The sequence below is a fragment of the Anomaloglossus baeobatrachus genome, chromosome 10 (genome assembly GCF_048569485.1).
Source record: "Anomaloglossus baeobatrachus isolate aAnoBae1 chromosome 10, aAnoBae1.hap1, whole genome shotgun sequence".
Taxonomy (NCBI): domain Eukaryota; kingdom Metazoa; phylum Chordata; class Amphibia; order Anura; family Aromobatidae; genus Anomaloglossus; species Anomaloglossus baeobatrachus.
Genome location: NC_134362.1, coordinates 41,982,155 through 42,000,184, shown reverse-complemented (window position 1 = coordinate 42,000,184; position 18,030 = coordinate 41,982,155). Strand labels below are relative to the sequence as shown.

At 54.1% G+C, this 18,030-nt stretch overlaps 1 protein-coding gene across 1 annotated transcript in view; it reads right to left on the bottom strand.

Annotated features, from left to right (window-relative positions):
• The window catches only part of KMT5B (lysine methyltransferase 5B), a 71,403-nt gene that overhangs the window by 45,221 nt on the left and 8,152 nt on the right, over positions 1-18,030 (bottom strand). The window contains exons 3-4 of the mRNA XM_075326382.1: positions 11,914-12,079; positions 10,797-10,906 (exon numbers count right to left, since the gene is read on the bottom strand). Of these exons, the coding sequence (XP_075182497.1) occupies positions 10,797-10,906; positions 11,914-12,079 (276 nt within the window). The remainder of the gene's footprint in view (positions 1-10,796; positions 10,907-11,913; positions 12,080-18,030) is intronic.

Genomic DNA, 18,030 nt, shown 5'->3' with positions numbered 1-18,030 from the left:
TTCCCAGTTTTCTACGCCCGGGATGTGAACTGCGGAGATGGTGGAAGCTGTGGCTTCCACCCACTGCAGAATCCGTCGGACTTCCTGGAAGGCTTGACGACTGCGAGTGCCGCCTTGGTGGTTGATGTATGCGACGGCAGTGGCGTTGTCCGACTGGATCCGGATCTGCCTGCCCTCCAGCCACCGATGAAAGGCCAATAGGGCTAGATACACTGCCCTTATCTCCAGAATATTGATCTGAAGGGATGACTATCGGAGTCCAGGTTCCCTGAGCCCTGTGATGGAGAAAAACCGCCCCCCACCCTGACAGGCTCGCGTCCGTGGTGACCACAGCCCAGGTGGGGGGTAGGAAGGATTTTCCCTGCGACAGAGAGTTGAGAAGGAGCCACCACTGAAGTGACATCTTGGTTGCAAGGGAAAGAGAGACGTTCCTGTCGAGGGAAGTCGACCTCCTGTCCCATTTGCGGAGAATGTCCCACTGGAGTGGCCGCAGGTGGAATTGCGCGAAGGGCACTGCCTCCATCGCTGCCACCATCTTCCCCAGGAAGTGCATGAGGCGCCTCAAGGGGTGTGACTGACCCCGAAGAAGAGATTGCACCCCTGCCTGCAGCGAAAGCTGTTTGTCCAGCGGTAGCATGACTACTGCTGACTGAGTATGAAACTCCATCCCAAGGTACGTCAGTGATTGGGTCGGTGTCAACTTGGATTTTGGGAAGTTGATGATCCACCCGAACTGCTGGAGAGTCGCCAGAGCGACGGAAAGGCTGTTTTGACACGCCATCTGAGAGGGTGCCCTGACCAGAAGATCGTCTAAGTAGGGAATCACCGAGTGGCCCTGAGAGTGTAGGACCGCCACAACAGATGCCATGACCTTGGTGAACACCCTTGGGGCTGTCGCCAGGCCGAAAGGCAAAGCCACGAACTGAAGGTGTTCGTCCCCGATGGCGAAACGCAAAAAGCGTTGATGTTCGGGTGTGATCGGCACATGGAGATAAGCATCCTTGATGTCGATCGATGCTAGGAAGTCTCCTTGTGACATCGAAGCGATGACCGAGCGGAGAGATTCCATCCGAAACCGTCTGGTGCTCACATGTCTGTTGAGCAGTTTGAGGTCCAGAACGGGACGGAACGAGCCGTCCTTCTTTGGCACCACAAACAAGTTGGAGTAAAAGCCGCGACCATGTTCCTGGGGGGGAACAGGGATCACAACTCCTTCTGTCTTCAGAGCGTTCACCGCCTGAAAAAGTGCATCGGCTCGCTCGGGGGGCGGAGAGGTTCTGAAGAAACGAGCAGCAGGACGAGAGCTGAACTCTATCCTGTAACCGTGAGACAGAATGTCTCTCACCCATCGGTCTTGCACATGTGGCCACCAGGCGTCGCAAAAGCGGGAGAGCCTGCCACCGACCGAGGATGCGGTTCGGGGATGCCGAGAGTCATGAGGAGGCCGCCTTGAAAGCAGTGCCTCCTGCGGCCTTTTGGGGGCGTGACTTGGACCGCCACGCATAGGAGTTCCTCTGGCCTTTCTCCGGCCTGCTGGACGAAGAGGATTGGGGCTTGGCGGAGGGACGAAAGGACCGAAACCTCGATTGTATTTTCCGTTGCTGAGGTCTCTTCGGTTTGGACTGGGGTAAGGAGGAGTCCTTTCCCTTGGATTCCTTAATAATCTCATCCAATCGTTCGCCAAACAAGCGGTCGCCAGAAAACGGCAAACCGGTTAAGAACCTCTTGGAAGCCGAGTCTGCCTTCCATTCGCGCAGCCACATGGCCCTGCGGACTGCCACAGAGTTAGCGGATGCCACCGCTGTACGGCTAGCAGAGTCTAGAACTGCGTTCATGGCGTAGGAAGAAAAAGCTGACGCCTGAGAAGTCAAAGACGCAACCTGCGGAGCAGAATTACGTGTGACAGCAGTAATCTCAGCCAGACAAGCTGAGATAGCTTGGAGTGCCCACACGGCTGCAAAAGCCGGGGAAAAAGACGCGACCGTGGCTTCATAGATGGATTTCACCAGGAGCTCTATCTGCCTATCAGTGGCATCCTTTAGCGATGAGCCATCTGCAACCGATACCACAGATCTAGCCGCCAATCTAGAGACTGGGGGATCCACCTTGGGACATTGAGCCCAACCCTTAACAACGTCAGAGGGGAAGGGGTAACGTGTGTCAGTAAGGCGCTTAGTAAAGCGCTTGTCCGGAACCGCTCTGGGCTTCTGGACAGCATCTCTGAAGTTAGAGTGATCGAAAAACGCACTCCGTGTACGTTTAGGGAACCGAAACTGGTGTTTCTCCTGCTGAGAAGTCGACTCCTCTACAGGTGGCGGCGGTGGAGATATATCTAACACCTGGTTGATGGACGAGATAAGGTCATTTACTATAGCGTCCCCTTCAGGTGTATCAAGATTGAGAGCAACGTCAGGGTCAGAGCCCTGAGCTGCGACGTCCGCCTCGTCCTCCAGAGAGTCCTCAAGCTGGGAACCCGAGCAGCGTGAAGAAGTCGGGGAAGATTCCCAGCGGGCCCGCTTAGCCGGTCTGGGACTGTGGTCCGGGCCGGAGTCCTCCACATGAGACCTAGGGCCCCCCCTGGGAACGTGCTGCGGCGCGGACAGAGGGGGGCCTGGAGGCGAAGATCCAACAGGGCCCGGGGCCTGTGGAAGGACCGGTCTGGACTGCAAAGCCTCAAGCAGCTTGGCAGACTATTTGTCCATAGACTGAGCCATGGATTGTGAAAGTGACTCAGAGAGTTTTTCAACAAAAACTGCAAACTCTGTCCCTGCCGCCTGGACAGGGGGAGCAAGGGGTTCTACCTGAGCCGAGGGGCCCACTAGTGACCGAGGCTCCGGCTGAGCAAGCAAAACAGGGGTTGAGCATTGCTCACAGTGAGGGTAGGTGGAACCCGCAGGTAACTTAGCCGCACAAGAGGTACAGGTCGCAAAATAACCCTGTGCCTTGGCACCCTTGCTCCTTGTGGACGACATGCTGTTGTCTCCTAGGAGAGTGATCACTGAGGGTATATGGGAAAGGGTATACAGCCCGACCAAACAGAAATATATAAATATATATATAGTATCTATTCCGGCACCCTAAGGGGACCAGCACCGGGTGACCGGTGTGGCTTACCGACCGCTAAAAAGCGGAGTGTGTGTCCTCAAGATTCCCTGCCTTAGGTCTCCCAGCGTTGCAGAGCTCTTTCCTGGAAATTCTCCACAGGCAGAATGCCAAAAAAATGGCTGCCGGAGCTCTCTGGGGAGGAGTGGGGCCGTGGGCGGCGCTAGAAAAGTGCGGGAATCTGGAGTCCCCACAGTGATCAGTGAGGGGGGAGGAAACATACAGGATGCTCCGGCCCTCACAACCGACGTCAGGTCAGCAGTACTGCCTTTACCCCTGATAGACAGGCCCGGGGGCGGGAGTTTTGCTACTAGGCCGCAATTGAAGCCGGGGACTAAATTTAAGACCGCGGCCGACAAACAGGCGCGGTCGGCGCGGAAGTCTGCCGGCCGTCACAAATAAGCAGCTGCTGCAGCGTCCGGGTGAAGGCGCTCCATGCACATCCCCGATGGGGATACAGAGTACCTTAGTGATGCAGGGCCCGGTCCCTGAGGATAAATCAACTCCTGTCCGACAGATTCCCACAGGGGCTGCGGAGGGAGCACGGTCCCAGTGAATGGATGACCGCTCAGGATCCCACTTCTCCCAGAGCCGCTAAGGGATGGTGAAGGAGACGGCATGAGGCTCCGGCCTATGTACCCACAATGGGTACCTCAACCTTAACAGCACCGCCGACTTAGTGGGGTGAGAAGGGAACATGCCGGGGGCCCCGTGGGGGCCCACTTTTCTTCCAACCGATATAACTAAAATGAGAATGCATGAGTGGATGTGTGCCTCCTTCCACACAAAGCATAAAACTGAGGAGCCCGTGATGCACGGGAGGGTGTATAGGCAGAGGGGAGGGGTTACACTTTTTAAAGTGTAATACTGTGTGTGGCCTCCGGAGGCAGAAGCTATACACCCAATTGTCTAGGTCTCCCAATGGAGCGACAAAGAAAAGGAATTTACGGTAAGTAAACAAAATTCCCTTTTTCTTTGTCGCTCCATTGGGAGACCCAGACAATTGGGACGTCCAAGAGCAGTCCCTGGGTGGGTAAAAGAATACCTCAATCAAAAGAGCCGAAAACGGCCCCCTCTTACAGGTGGGCAACCGCCGCCTGGAGGACTCGCCTACATAGACTGGCGTCTGCTGAAGCATAGGTATGCACTTGATAGTGTTTCGTGAAAGTGTGCAGACTAGACCACGTAGCTGCCTGACACACCTGCTGAGCCGTCGCCCGACGCCGCAATGCCCAGGACGCACCTACGGCTCTGGTAGAATGGGGTTTCAGCCCTGAAGGGAGCGGAAGCCCAGAAGAACGGTAGGCCTCGAGAATCGGTTCCTTGATCCACCGAGCCAAGGTTGACTTGGAGGCCTGAGAGCCCTTACGCTGGCCAGCGACAAGGACAAAGAGCGCATCTGAACGGCGCAAGGGCGCCGTGCGAGACACGTAGAACCGGAGTGCTCTCACTAGATCCAAAGAGTGCAAATCCTTTTCACACTGGTGAATTGGATTAGGGCAAAAGGAAGGCAAGGAGATATCCTGATTTAGATGAAAAGGGAATACCACCTTAGGGAGAAATTCCGGGACAGGACGCAGAACCACCTTATCCTGGTGAAAAACCAGGAAGGGGGCTTTGCATGACAGCGCTGCAAGCTCAGACACTCTCCGAAGTGATGTGACTGCCACCAGGAAGGCCACCTTCTGCGAAAGACAGGAGAGAGAGACATCCCGCAGCGGCTCAAAAGGCGGCTTTTGAAGAGCCGTCAGGACCCTGTTAAGATCCCAAGGTTCCAACGGACGTTTGTAAGGTGGGACCATGTGGCAGACCCCCTGCAGGAACGTGCGGACCTGCGGAAGCCTGGCTAGACGCTTTTGAAAAAACACGGATAGCGCCGATACTTGGCCCTTGAGAGAGCCGAGGGACAAACCCTTGTCCATTCCAGATTGTAGGAATGAAAGGAATGTGGGTAAGGCAAACGGCCATGGCGGAAAGCCGTTATCAGAGCACAAGGATAAGAAGATTTGCCAAGACCTGTAATAGATCTTGGCGGACGTTGGCTTCCTGGCCTGTCTCATGGTGGCAATGACATCCTGAGATAACCCTGAAGACGCTAGGAGCCAGGACTCAATGGCCACACAGTCAGGTTGAGGGCCACAGAATTCAGATGGAAAAACGGGCCTTGTGACAGCAAGTCTGGGCGGTCTGGAAGTGCCCACGGTTGACCCACCGTGAGATGCCACAGATCCGGATACCACGACCGCCTCGGCCAGTCTGGAGCGACGAGAATGGCGCGACGGCAGTTGGACCTGATCTTGCGTAGTACCCTGGGCAGCATCGCCAGAGGGGGAAACACATAAGGCAGTCGAAACTGCGACCAATCCTGGACTAAAGCGTCCGCTGCCAGAGCTCTGTGATCCTGAGACCGTGCCATGAAGGCCGGGACCTTGTTGTTGTGTCGTGACGCCATGAGATCGACGTCCGGCGTTCCCCAGCAGCGACAGATCTCTCGAAACACGTCTGGATGCAGAGACCATTCCCCCGCGTCCATGCCCTGACGACTGAGAAAATCTGCTTCCCAGTTTTCTACGCCCGGGATGTGAACTGCGGAGATGGTGGAGCCTGTGGCTTCCACCCACTGCAGAATCCGCCGGACTTCCTGGAAGGCTTGACGACTGCGAGTGCCGCCTTGGTGGTTGATGTAGGCGACGGCAGTGGCGTTGTCCGACTGGATTCGGATCTGTCTGCCCTCCAGCCACCGATGGAAAGCCAATAGGGCTAGATATACTGCCCTTATCTCCAGGATATTGATCTGAAGGGACGATTCTATCGGAGTCCAGGTTCCTTGAGCCCTGTGGTGGAGAAAAACCGCTCCCCAACCTGACAGGCTCGCGTCCGTGGTGACCACGGCCCAGGTTGGGGGTAGGAATGATTTTCCCCGAGACAGAGATGTGGGTAGGAGCCACCACTGAAGTGATGTTTTGGTTGCAAGGGAAAGAGAGATATTCTTGTCGAGGGAAGCCGAACTCTTGTCCCATTTGCGAAGAATGTCCCATTGGAGTGGCCGTAGATGGAATTGCGCGAACGGCACTGCCTCCATAGCTGCAACCATCTTCCCCAGGAAGTGCATGAGGCGCCTTAAGGGGTGTGACTGACTCCGAAGAAGTGATTGCACCCCCGCCTGCAGAGAAAGCTGTTTGTCCCACGGTAGCTTGACTAACGCTGGCTGGGTATGAAACTCCATCCCGAGGTAAGTCAGTGATTGGGTCGGTGTCAACTTGGATTTCGGGAAATTGATGATCCACCCGAACTGCTGGAGAGTCGCCAGAGCGACGGTAAGGCTTTGTTGACACGCCACCCGAGAAGGGGCCCTGACTAGGAGATCGTCTAAGTAGGGGATCACCGAGTGGCCCTGAGAGTGCAGGACCGCCACGACGGATGCCATGACTTTGGTGAAAACCCGTGGGGCTGTCGCCAGGCCGAAAGGCAATGCCACGAACTGGAGGTGTTCGTCCCCGATGGCGAAACGCAGGAAACGTTGATGTTCGGGTGCGATCGGCACATGGAGATAAGCATCCTTGATGTCGATCGATGCTAGGAAGTCTCCTTGTGACATCGAGGCGATGACCGAGCGGAGAGATTCCATTCGAAACAGTCTGGTTCTCACATGTCTGTTGAGTAGCTTGAGGTCCAGAACGGGACGGAATGACCCGTCCTTTTTTGGCACCACGAACAAGTTGGAGTAAAATCCGCGACCACGTTCTTGAAGGGGAACGGGAATCACAACTCCTTCGATCTTTAGAGTGTCCACTGCCTGAAAAAGTGCTTCGGCCTGTGCGGGGGGTGGAGAGGTTCTGAAGAAACGAGCCGTAGGTCGGGAGCTGAACTCTATCCTGTAACCATGAGACAGAATGTCTCTCACCCACCGGTCTTGAACATGTGGCCACCAGGCGTCGCCAAAGCGAGAGAGCCTGCCACCGACAGAGGATGTGGCTAGGTGAGGCCGAGAGTCATGAGGAGGCCGTCTTGGAGGCAGTGCCTCCTGCGGCCTTTTGGGGGCGTGACTTGGACCGCCACGCATAGGAGTTCCTCTGGCCTTTCTCCGGCCGGTTGGACGAAGACGATTGGGGCTTGCCGGAGGGACGAAAGGACCGAAACCTCGATTGGATTTTTCTCTGCTGAGGTCTCTTAGGTTTGGACTGGGGTAAGGAGGAGTCCTTTCCCGAGGATTCCTTAATAATCTCATCCAATCGTTCGCCAAATAAACGTTCGCCAGAAAAAGGCAAACCAGTTAAGAACCTTTTGGAAGCAGAGTCTGCTTTCCATTCGCGCAGCCACATGGCCCTGCGGACTGCCACGGAGTTAGCAGATGCTACAGCCGTAAGGCTAGTGGAGTCCAGGATGGCGTTCATGGCGTAGGAAGAAAAAGCTGATGCCTGAGAGGTCAAGGAAGAAACATGCGGAGCAGAATTCCGTGTGACAGCATTAATCTCAGTCAGACAAGCCGAGATTGCTTGGAGAGCCCACACAGCCTCAAAGGCCGGGGCGAAAGACGCGCCCGTGGCCTCATAAATAGACTTCACCAAGAGCTCTATCTGTCTGTCAGTGGCATCCTTCAGGGATGAGCCATCGGCAACAGACACAACGGACCTAGCAGCCAATCTAGAGACTGGAGGATCCACCTTGGGAGAGTGTGCCCAGCCCTTAACGACTTCAGGTGGAAAGGGATAACGCGTGTCAGAGTGCCTTTTAGCAAAACGCTTGTCCGGGACCGCTCTGGGCTTCTGGACAGCGCCACTGAAGTTAAAGTGATCAAAAAACATATTGCGCGTACGTTTGGGGAATCGAAATTGGTGTTTCTCCTGCTGAGAAGCCGACTCCTCCACAGGGGGAGGCGGGGGAGAGAGATCCAACACCTGGTTGATGGACGAAATAAGATCATTTACTAAGGCGTCCCCCTCAGGGGTATCAAGGTTGAGGGCGAAGTCAGGGTCAGAGCCCTGAGCTCCCACGTCCGCCTCGTCATCCTGAGAGTCCTCAAGCTGAGATCCAGAGCAGCGTGAGGAGGCCGGGGAAGAGTCCCAGCGAGGCCGCTTAGCCGGTCTGGGACTGCGATCCGGGCAGGAGTCCTCCGCCTGGGACCTAGGGGCTATCCTGGGAGCGCGCTGCGGCGCGGACCGAGAAGGCCCTGGAGGAGACAAACTAACAGGGGCCGGTGCCTGTGAAGAGCCCGGTCTGGACTGCAATGCCTCAAGGAGCTTAGATGACCATTTGTCCATAGACTGTGCAATGGATTGAGAAAGTGACAGAGAGTTTCTCAGCGAAAGAGACCAATGACGGTGACTCTGTCCCTGCATGGATCCCGCAGGCAACATAGCCCCACAAGAGGTACAGGCTGCGAAAAAAACCTATGCCTTAGGGGCTTTGCTCCTTGTGGACGACATGCTGTAAGCAATAAGTGTCCCTTAGGAGAGCGACCACTGAGGGTATATGGGAAAGGGTTATACAGCCGTTCCTGGTGTCCTCCAGATTCCCTGTCGTGGGTCCCCTGGAGCTGTAGAGCTGTGCAGCTGCAGCATACACCGGCAGAATGCCAAACATGGCCGCCGGAGCTCTCAAGGGGGGAGTGGAGCCATGGGCGGCGCCGGCCAAAGGCGGGAATCTGGAGGCCCCATAGTGGTCCATTAGAGGGGAGGGGAGACATGCAAAGATGCTCCAGCCCTCTGTCGGTAATCCCGCCCTTACCCCTGACAGGCAGGCCCGGGGGCGGGATTTTTCGCGACTAGGCCGTGATGAAGCCGGGGACTAAATTTAAGGCCGTGCCCGACAAGCAGGCACGGTCGGCGCGGAAGTCCGATGAAAAAACAACGGACGGCGCTACTGGGGAGAAAGGCGACCTCTCTCCCCGTACCGTCCCCACATGGGGACACAGAGTACCTTCAAGGTGCAGGGCCCGGTCCCTGGGGATGAAAACGCTCCGGTCCAGTAGGTTCCACCAGGGGCTACGGATGGAGCACGGTCTCAGCAGGTGAATGACCGGTGAGGCTCCCACTTCTCCCAGAGCCGCATAAGGGATGGCGAAGGAGACAGCATGTGGCTCCAGCCTTTGTACCCGCAATGGGTACCTTAACCTTAACAACACCGCCGACATAGTGGGGTGAGAAGGGAGCATGCCGGGGACCCCATAGGGGACCTCTTTTCTTCCATCCGTCATACTATGTATGAGAAATCTTTTTTTTTTTTTTTTTCTATGAGTGGATGTGTGCCTCCTTCCACACAAAGCATAAAACTAACTGAGGAGCCCTTGGTCCATGGGAGGGTGTATAGGCAGAGGGGAGGGGTTACACTTTTTAAAGTGTAATACTTTGTGTGGCCTCCAGAGGCAGAAGCTATACACCCAATTGTCTCCCAACGGAGCGACAAAGAAATATATATTATATATATTATATATATATATATATATATATGCCCTGTTTCCCCAAAAATAAGACACTGACTTAGAATTTTTTTTTTTGCCCTGAAAAAAGCACTAGGTCTTATTTTCAGGGGGTGTCTTATTCTCGAGGAGACATGGTTGGGGGAAAAGTTACCCCCCACAAAAAGCAAACCCCCCCTTCCCAGGACCATCATACTTACCCAGCCCCGGGCGTCTGTGTGGCTCCCAGATCTCCCTGTGATCTTCCAGCAGGTATGCACCCCTACATCCTACTGACACTCGCATACATTAGATCACACACACACACACACACACACACACACACACACACACCACATCATTCCTCCCTGTGCTCTCCGGTGGGCGCTCCCAGCAGCTGTGCTGCACACCGACCTCCTCTGTTACCTGCCGACACTCACACATCCGATTGCATACACTCACACACACACTCACGATATCGCACATACCGGTACAATCAAGCGCACACACTCACAACATCCGGAGATACCACGTGCTTCCGGCCATGTGATCTTCCGGCAGGTCCTGGAAGATCCACTGCACAGCGTCACAAGTTCTTACACGCGCCGAGAAGCAAGAGATATCGCTAGACTTGGTGATCTGATCTAATAATAATAATAATCTTTATTTCTATAGCGCTAACATATTCCGCAGCGCTTTACAATTCAACACTGTGTGTGTGTGTGTGTGTGTGTGTGTGTGTGTGTGTGTGTGTGTGTGTGTGTGTGTGTGTGTGTGTGTGTGTGTGTGTGTGTGTTCCGCCGCAGGACCTTGATGCGCTCACCTGCTCTCTGTCTGCATCTGGAAAGCTGGAAAGTATGAAGGGGGGAGGAGGGGGAGGTCTTCTCTCTTCTGCGGGTGTCAGCTTTCTATAATGAAGTGTCCTGCAGTGTCTAACTTTTTTACCGCTGCATGACACTTCATTATTGACCGCGGCTAGGTCTTATTTTTAGGGGATATCTAATATTTAAAGTCTCCCTGAAAACTCCAGAGAGGTCTTATTTTCGGGGGAGGTCTTATTTTCGGGGAAACATGGTATACACACACACACACACACACACACACACACACACACACCTAAAATGCATATTATAAATAAATGTATACATCTAAGAAAAATTAGGGGGAAATCTCATACCATATTATTGTACTTGTCCATACTATGTATAACCCTTTTCACATGAAAAGCGCCATGGAATAAATGGCGTAATAATAATAATAATAATAATAATAATAATAATAATAATAATAATAATACCATTCTTTAGTTGCAACGATTTTTGCTCCATTATGCTCAGAAGAATATCTGTTGCAAGGCAAGATCTCGAACCCGCTGCTAGTTGCAAACATTCGCAAGTAGATGAACACCTGCGGCATTGAGAAAAACAGAGAAAATTACATAATATATATCCCATACCTAAATATAGCTTAATTATATGTTACAGTAACTGCTCTTAGTAGACATGAGCTGATGGAGTTGCGGGACTCCGATGCATCAGCTTTCGATTAGCAAGGGCTGGCGAAACCTCATTTGTGCGTCATGCTGCAATCATCATTAGACCCGGCTAATCAAAAGCCGCTCTGGATCCTGGAAGGCAGGAGATTCACAAGCCTAAAATCCAGCGGTCCAGAGACTTAGGGGTACTTTGCAAGTTGCGACATCGCTACTGCGATATCGTCGGGGTCAAATCGAAAGTGACGCACATCCGGCGCCGGTAACGATGTCGCAACGTGTAAAGCCTAGATGCACCGATAAACGATCGCAAAAGCGTCGTAAATCGGTGATCTGTGTAGTGTCGGACATTTTCATAATGTCGCACCAATAGGAGATACGATGTTGTTCCTCGTTCCTGCGGCAGCACACATCGCTGTGTGTGACACCGCAGGAGCGAGGAACCTCTCCTTACCTGCCTCCACCGGCTATGTGGAAGGAAGGAGGTGGGCGGGATGTTTACATCCCGCTCATCTCTGCCCCTCCGCTTCTATTGGCCGGCTGCCGTGTGACGTCGCACGACCCGCCCCCTTAGGTAGGGGGCGGGTCGCCGGCCAGAGCGACGTCGCAGGGCAGGTAAGTGCGTGTGAAGCTGCTGTAGCCATAATGTTCGTTACGGCAGCTATCACAAGATATTGCATGTGCGACGGGGGCGGGGACTATCGCGCTCGGCATCGCTACAATCGGCTAGCGATGTTGCAGCGTGCAAAGTACCCCTAAGGTCTTGGCTGACACACCGGAGTCCTGTGAATCAATCTGCCCAACTCTTGCTGTTAGATTAATTAATGCACATGCTAGAAGATCAAGAAAAAAAACCAAAAAACCCACAGATACAAAAGTAAATCGAGTAACTTTTTGATTTTCTAGGGGGAGGAGAACCTACGTGTTCCTTGAAGTGCTTCTCTTGCATTTTATTCTTGTTAAGAAAATAATGCCGTGCCCAGTCTCCGGATACCAGGTTTTTGAAGGTTTTATCCAAGTGTTCGCTTTTCTTGAAATGCTCAATGACTTCTTTCAGCTCTTCCTGTCTCCCTTTAATAGGGCGAAACCTGAGAAAGAAAATGCTATGTGTCTTTATTTCAGAAAATAACTGTCACCAGAACAGACCCATATAACCATCTACCAGAAGAAAAATGGTGGATGGTCTTGCACCCTAAACTTTCATCCTACATGCCATAATACCGTAATTCTGCATTCCCCAATGAAAGCTACGAGAGACATTTTATGGAGAGTACCAAAAAAAGAGAATTTTGTTTACTTACCGTAAATTCTTTTTCTTATAGTTCCGTATTGGGAGACCCAGACATTGGGTGTATAGCTTCTGCCTCCGGAGGACACACAAAGTACTACACTAAAAAAGTGTAGCTCCTCCCTCTGAGCATATACACCCCCTGGATAACCAAATATAGCCAGTTTAGTGCAAAAGCTGAAGGAGAATAGCCACCCACAAGTAGAGATAGAGCAAGAACCGGAACAACCGGAGCCTCTGTCTACAACAACAGCCGGTGATAACACGCGGAACAAGAAACTGCCAACAGGCAACAGGGAGGGAGCTGGGTCTCCCAATACGGAACTATAAGAAAAAGAATTTACGGTAAGTAAACAAAATTCTCTTTTTCTTTATCGTTCCTATGGGAGACCCAGACATTGGGACGTCTCAAAGCAGTCCATGGGTGGGAATAAACAGAAAACTGAGAAGTAGGCGAAACCTAACTTCACAAATGGGCGACAGCCGCCTGAAGGATGCGTCTGCCCAAGCTCGCATCTGCCGAAGCATGAGCATGCACTTGGTAGTGCTTCGAAAAGGTATGCATACTAGTCCAAGTGGCAGCCTGACAGACCTGCTGAGCCGTAGCCTGGTGCCTGAAAGCCCAAGAGGCACCGACAGCTCTGGTCGAGTGTGCCTTGATCCCCGGCGGGGGAGGCACCTGAGTACACTGGTAGGCATCGGAAATGGCCGACCTAATCCAACGAGCTAAAGGTCGGCTTAGAAGCCGAGAGGCCCTTACGCCGACCTGTAGTCAGCACAAAAAGAGAGGTGCACCGCCTAAGAGCAGCGGTGCGAGACACATAGATCCGGAGCGCCCGCACCAGATCCAGAGTATGCAATGCTTTTTCAAAGCGATGAACAGGAGCCGGACAAAAGGAAGGCAGAGAAATGTCCTGGTTAAGGTGGAAAGGAGAAACCACCTTAGGGAGAAAGTCCGGAGTCGGACGGAGAACCACCTTGTCTTGATGAAAAACCAAAAAAGGTGACTCCGAAGAGAGCGCAGCCAAATCAGAGACTCTCCTGAGGGAAGTTATGGCCACTAGAAAGACCACTTTCTGTGAAAGACGAGACAAAGAAACCTCCCTAAGAGGCTCAAAGGGGGGTTTCTGCAAAGCCGTGAGGACCAGATTAAGGTCCCAGGGATCCAAAGGCCGCCGGTAAGGCGGAATGATGTGAGATGCGCCCTGCATGAAGGTGCGCACCTGAGCCAGCCTGGCAATACGCCGCTGGAACAACACTGACAGAGCCGAGACCTGTCCCTTGAGGGAATTGAGGGATAGTCCTAGCTGCAGACCGGACTGTAGAAAGGACAGGAGGGTCGGCAAGGAAAAAGGCCAAGGAGCATGGCCGGAAGAGCGACACCAGGACAGGAAAATTCTCCAGGTCCTGTGATAGATTTTGGCCGAGGAAGACTTCCGAGCCCGAGTCATAGTGGAGATGACTTCAGGAGGGATACCAGAAGTCGTCAAGATCCAGGACTCAAGAGCCACGCCGTCAATCTGAGAGCCGCAGAATTCTGGCGGAAAAACGGACCTTGTGAGAGAAGGTCTGGACGGTCCGGGAGATGCCACGGCACCTCTACGGACAGATGGAGCAGGTCTGGATACCAAGCTCGCCTGGGCCAGTCTGGAGCAATGAGGATGACCCGACGGCCCTCCATTCTGATCTTGCGCAGGACTCTGGGCAAGAGAGCTAGAGGGGGAAACACGTAGGACAGACGAAACTGGGACCAATCTTGAACCAGAGCGTCCGCTGCCAAGGCCTGAGGATCGTGGGAGCGAGCCACGTAAACCGGAACCTTGTTGTTGTGCCGGGATGCCATTAGATCCACTTCCGGAGTGCCCCACTTGCGGCAGATTGACCGAAACACTGCCGGATGCAGGGACCACTCGCCGTTGTCCACGGTTTGACGGCTGAGATAATCTGCTTTCCAGTTTTCCACGCCTGGGATGTGGACTGCGGATATGGTGGACTTGGAGTCCTCCGTCCACTGAAGGATGCGTTGAACCTCCAACATTGCCAGGCGGCTGCGTGTCCCGCCCTGGTGATTGATGTAGGCAACCGCTGTCGCGTTGTCTGACTGGACTCGGATGTGCTTGCCCGCCAACAGGTGGTGAAAGGCTAAGAGTGCTAGAAGCACAGCTCTGGTTTCCAGCACATTGATCGAGAGGGCTGATTCGGACGGAGTCCAAGTGCCCTGCGCTCTGTGGTGGAGATATACCGCTCCCCAGCCGGATAGACTGGCATCCGTGGTGAGGATCACCCAGCACGGGGCCAGGAAGGAGCGTCCCTGAGACAGAGAGAGGCCGAAGCCACCACTGAAGGGAGCCCCTGGTCTGTGGCGACAAAGCCACTAACCTGTGCAAGGAGGAAGTCCGCCTGTCCCAACAGCGGAGAATGTCCAGCTGCAGAGGACGCAGATGGAACTGGGCAAAGGGAACAGCCTCCATTGACGCCACCATCTGACCCAGCACCTGCATTAGGTGTCTGATGCAATCACGGCGGGGCCTCAGCAAAGAGCGCACCGCCAGATGGAGGGACTGCTGTTTGACTAAGGGCAGCTTCACAAGTGCCGGCAGAGTCTCGAATTGCATCCCTAGGTACGTGAGCTTCTGGGTCGGAGTCAGAGTGGATTTGGGCAGATTGACAAGCCACCCGAATTGGACTAGAGTGGCGAGAGTGAGCGAGACACTCCGCTGACAGTCTGCGCTGGATGAAGCCTTGACTAGAAGGTCGTTCAGGTAAGGAATCACTGCCAACCCCTGGAGGTGCAGAACCGCAACCACTGCTGCCATGACCTTGGTAAATACTCGAGGGGCCGTGGCTAACCCGAAGGGGAGAGCCACGAATTGGAAATGTTCCTCTCAGATTGCAAAACGTAGCCAACGCTGGTGTGAAACTGCAATTGGCACATGTAGATAGGCGTCTCTGATGTCGATGGATGCCAGGAAATCTCCTTGGGTCATTGAGGCAATGACTGATCGCAGAGACTCCATGCGAAAATGCCGCACCTGAACATGCTTGTTGAGAAGCTTGAGATCCAGGATGGGCCGGAAGGAACCGTCCTTTTTGGGGACTAGGAAGAGATTTGAGTAGAAACCTCTGAACCGTTCCCGAGCGGGAACCGGTACAATTACTCCGTTGGCCTGCAAGGATGCCACGGCCTGAGAGAAGGCGGCGGCCTTGGAGCAGGGGGGAGTTGACAGAAAAAATCTGTTTGGCGGGCTGGAAGAGAATTCGATCCTGTAGCCGTTGGAGATGATATCCCGCACCCACTGATCGGAGACGTGTTGAAACCACACGTCGCCAAAGTGGGAGAGCCTGCCACCGACCAAGGACGTTGCTGGCGCGGCCAGATAGTCAAGAGGAGGCTGCCTTAGTGGCAGCAGCTCCTGTGGTCTTCTGAGGACGCGGCTTCGTGCGCCAGTTGGGCCTTTGGTCCTTGGCTGAGTTAGTGGACGAGGCCGAGGGCTTAGAGGATGACCAGTTGGAGGAACGAAAGGAACGAAACCTCGACTGGTTCCTACCCTGGGCAGGTTTCCTGGTTTTAGTTTGTGGCATGGAAGTACTCTTCCCGCCAGTAGCTTCCTTAATAATTTCATCCAGTTGTTCGCCGAATAGCCTGGATCCAGCAAAAGGGAGCCCAGCAAGGTACTTCTTTGAAGAAGCATCTGCCTTCCACTCTCGAAGCCACAAGATCCTGCGGATAGCGAGGGAATTAGCCGAAGCCACCGCAGTGCGGTGAGAAGCCTCCAGCATGGCAGACATGGCATAGGATGAAAAAGCTGAAGCTTGGGACGTTAAGGCAACCATTTCGGGCATAAATTCCCTGGAGAGGGAATGCATCTCCTCCAGAGAAGCAGAGATGGCCTTGAGAGCCCACACTGCTGCAAAAGATGGGGAGAACGAGGCCCCAGCCGCCTCATATACAGATTTGGCCAGAAGGTCAACCTGGCGGTCAGTGGCATCCTTAAGAGAAGTGCCATCAGCCACTGATACAACGGTCCGGGCTGAGAGTCTAGACACCGGAGTGTCTACCTTTGGTGAATGAGCCCACTCCTTGACCACCTCAGGTGGAAAGGGAAAACGGTCATCAGAACCGCGCTTTGGGAAGCGTTTGTCAGGACAGGCCCTAGGCTTGGTCACAGTGGCCTTTAACCACTCCAGTTTTCAGAACACACTCTTTGTCCTCTTAGGCAAGGTAAACTGGTGCTTTTCTGCCAGAGAGGGTTGCTCCTCTGATACTGGCGGATTGAGGTCCAGTACAGAATTAATGGACGCAATCAAATCACTAACATCTGCGTCACTTTCGGACAGATCAATGGGGCACATGGAGGTAGCGTCCGAGCCCCCAGTAAAGGCATCCTCCTCGTCCTGCGAGTCAGCTCGTGAATCAGAGCCACGGGACGAGGAAGGAGAGGGAGCCCTGCGTCTCCTTTTAGGAGGACGGGGTCTGGGACCAGATGAAGAATCCTCTGTGAGCTCCGCTGAGAGAGCCCTAGCAGCAGAGGCGCCCTGAGAAGGGGGCTGATGCATGGTCAGCAAAGTCCGGGACAGCTGTCCCATGGAGTCGGCAAAAGACTGGGAGATTGACCTAGAGAAGGATTCTACCCAAGCCGGGGGTTCAGCCACCGGAGCCTGAGCAGCCGGAGGGACCACTGTGGGTGCGATACCAGGCTGAGGCATTGCCAGGTTAGAGCAGGCATCACAATGTGGATATGTGCTCGGTTCAGGCAGCACAAGCTTACATGCAGTGCATATTGCGTACAGCCTTGCAGCCTTGCTCCTCGTGTGAGACATGCTGCTGAAGTGGGGGCTCTGAGCCAGAATGACCCCCAGAGAGTATATAAGAAGGTCCACAACCGGAGGTTGTGGCTTACCAGACCGCTGGAGCGGTTTGTGTGCCCTCCAGATCCCACAGCCCGGACCCCCAGACAGATTAGCAGAGATGCTGCAGCCAGTGCCGATCGCTGTGAGAACGCTGATAAAATGGCGCCGGAGCGAGGAGAGGGGGCGGGGCCTACTCTGAGAGCGGGATCTGGAGGGCCAAGGGGATTTACAGGGGAGGGGACATTTACTCAGAGAGGAGTGTCCCTCCCCTGTGCCGAACGGCCGCTGGGCGGAGCCGCACTGTCCCTCTGCATGATTGACATGCAGGGGCAGTGAAATCGAAACTAGGCCTCAGACGAAACCGGGGCCTAAATTTAAGCGATGCGGCCGGCGCGCAGGCACCATCGGCGCGGTTCTCAGGTGAAAACCAGAGAACCGGCCGGAAATGTCAGAACAGATACACAGCCCACTCTCCCCAACAATAAAGTACAAGGGACCCCCCGAAAATAACGTCTCAGATACTTATCTTGTGAGGCGCAGGGTTTCAAGTCCCTGGGGATGAGTGCTCCGTCCGGCAGGATCCTGAAGGGCTGCGGATGGAGACCGGTCTCCTGCAAGGCAGGGAGAACCGTGCTGGCTCCCACTTCAAGCCAGAGCCCGAGGGATGGTGAAGGAGCGCGGCATGTAAGGCTCCAGCCCTGAAATCAACCTTAACAACACCGCCGACACAGTGGGGTGAGAAGGGACATGCCGGGAGTCCAGGCTTGGACCCGCTTTTCTTCAAACTCTTCCCAAAAATCAAAAATCAGATGAGAATGCATGTGTGGATGCATGCCTCCTGAACACAAAGCATTGAACTGGCTATATTTGGTTATCCAGGGGGTGTATATGCTCAGAGGG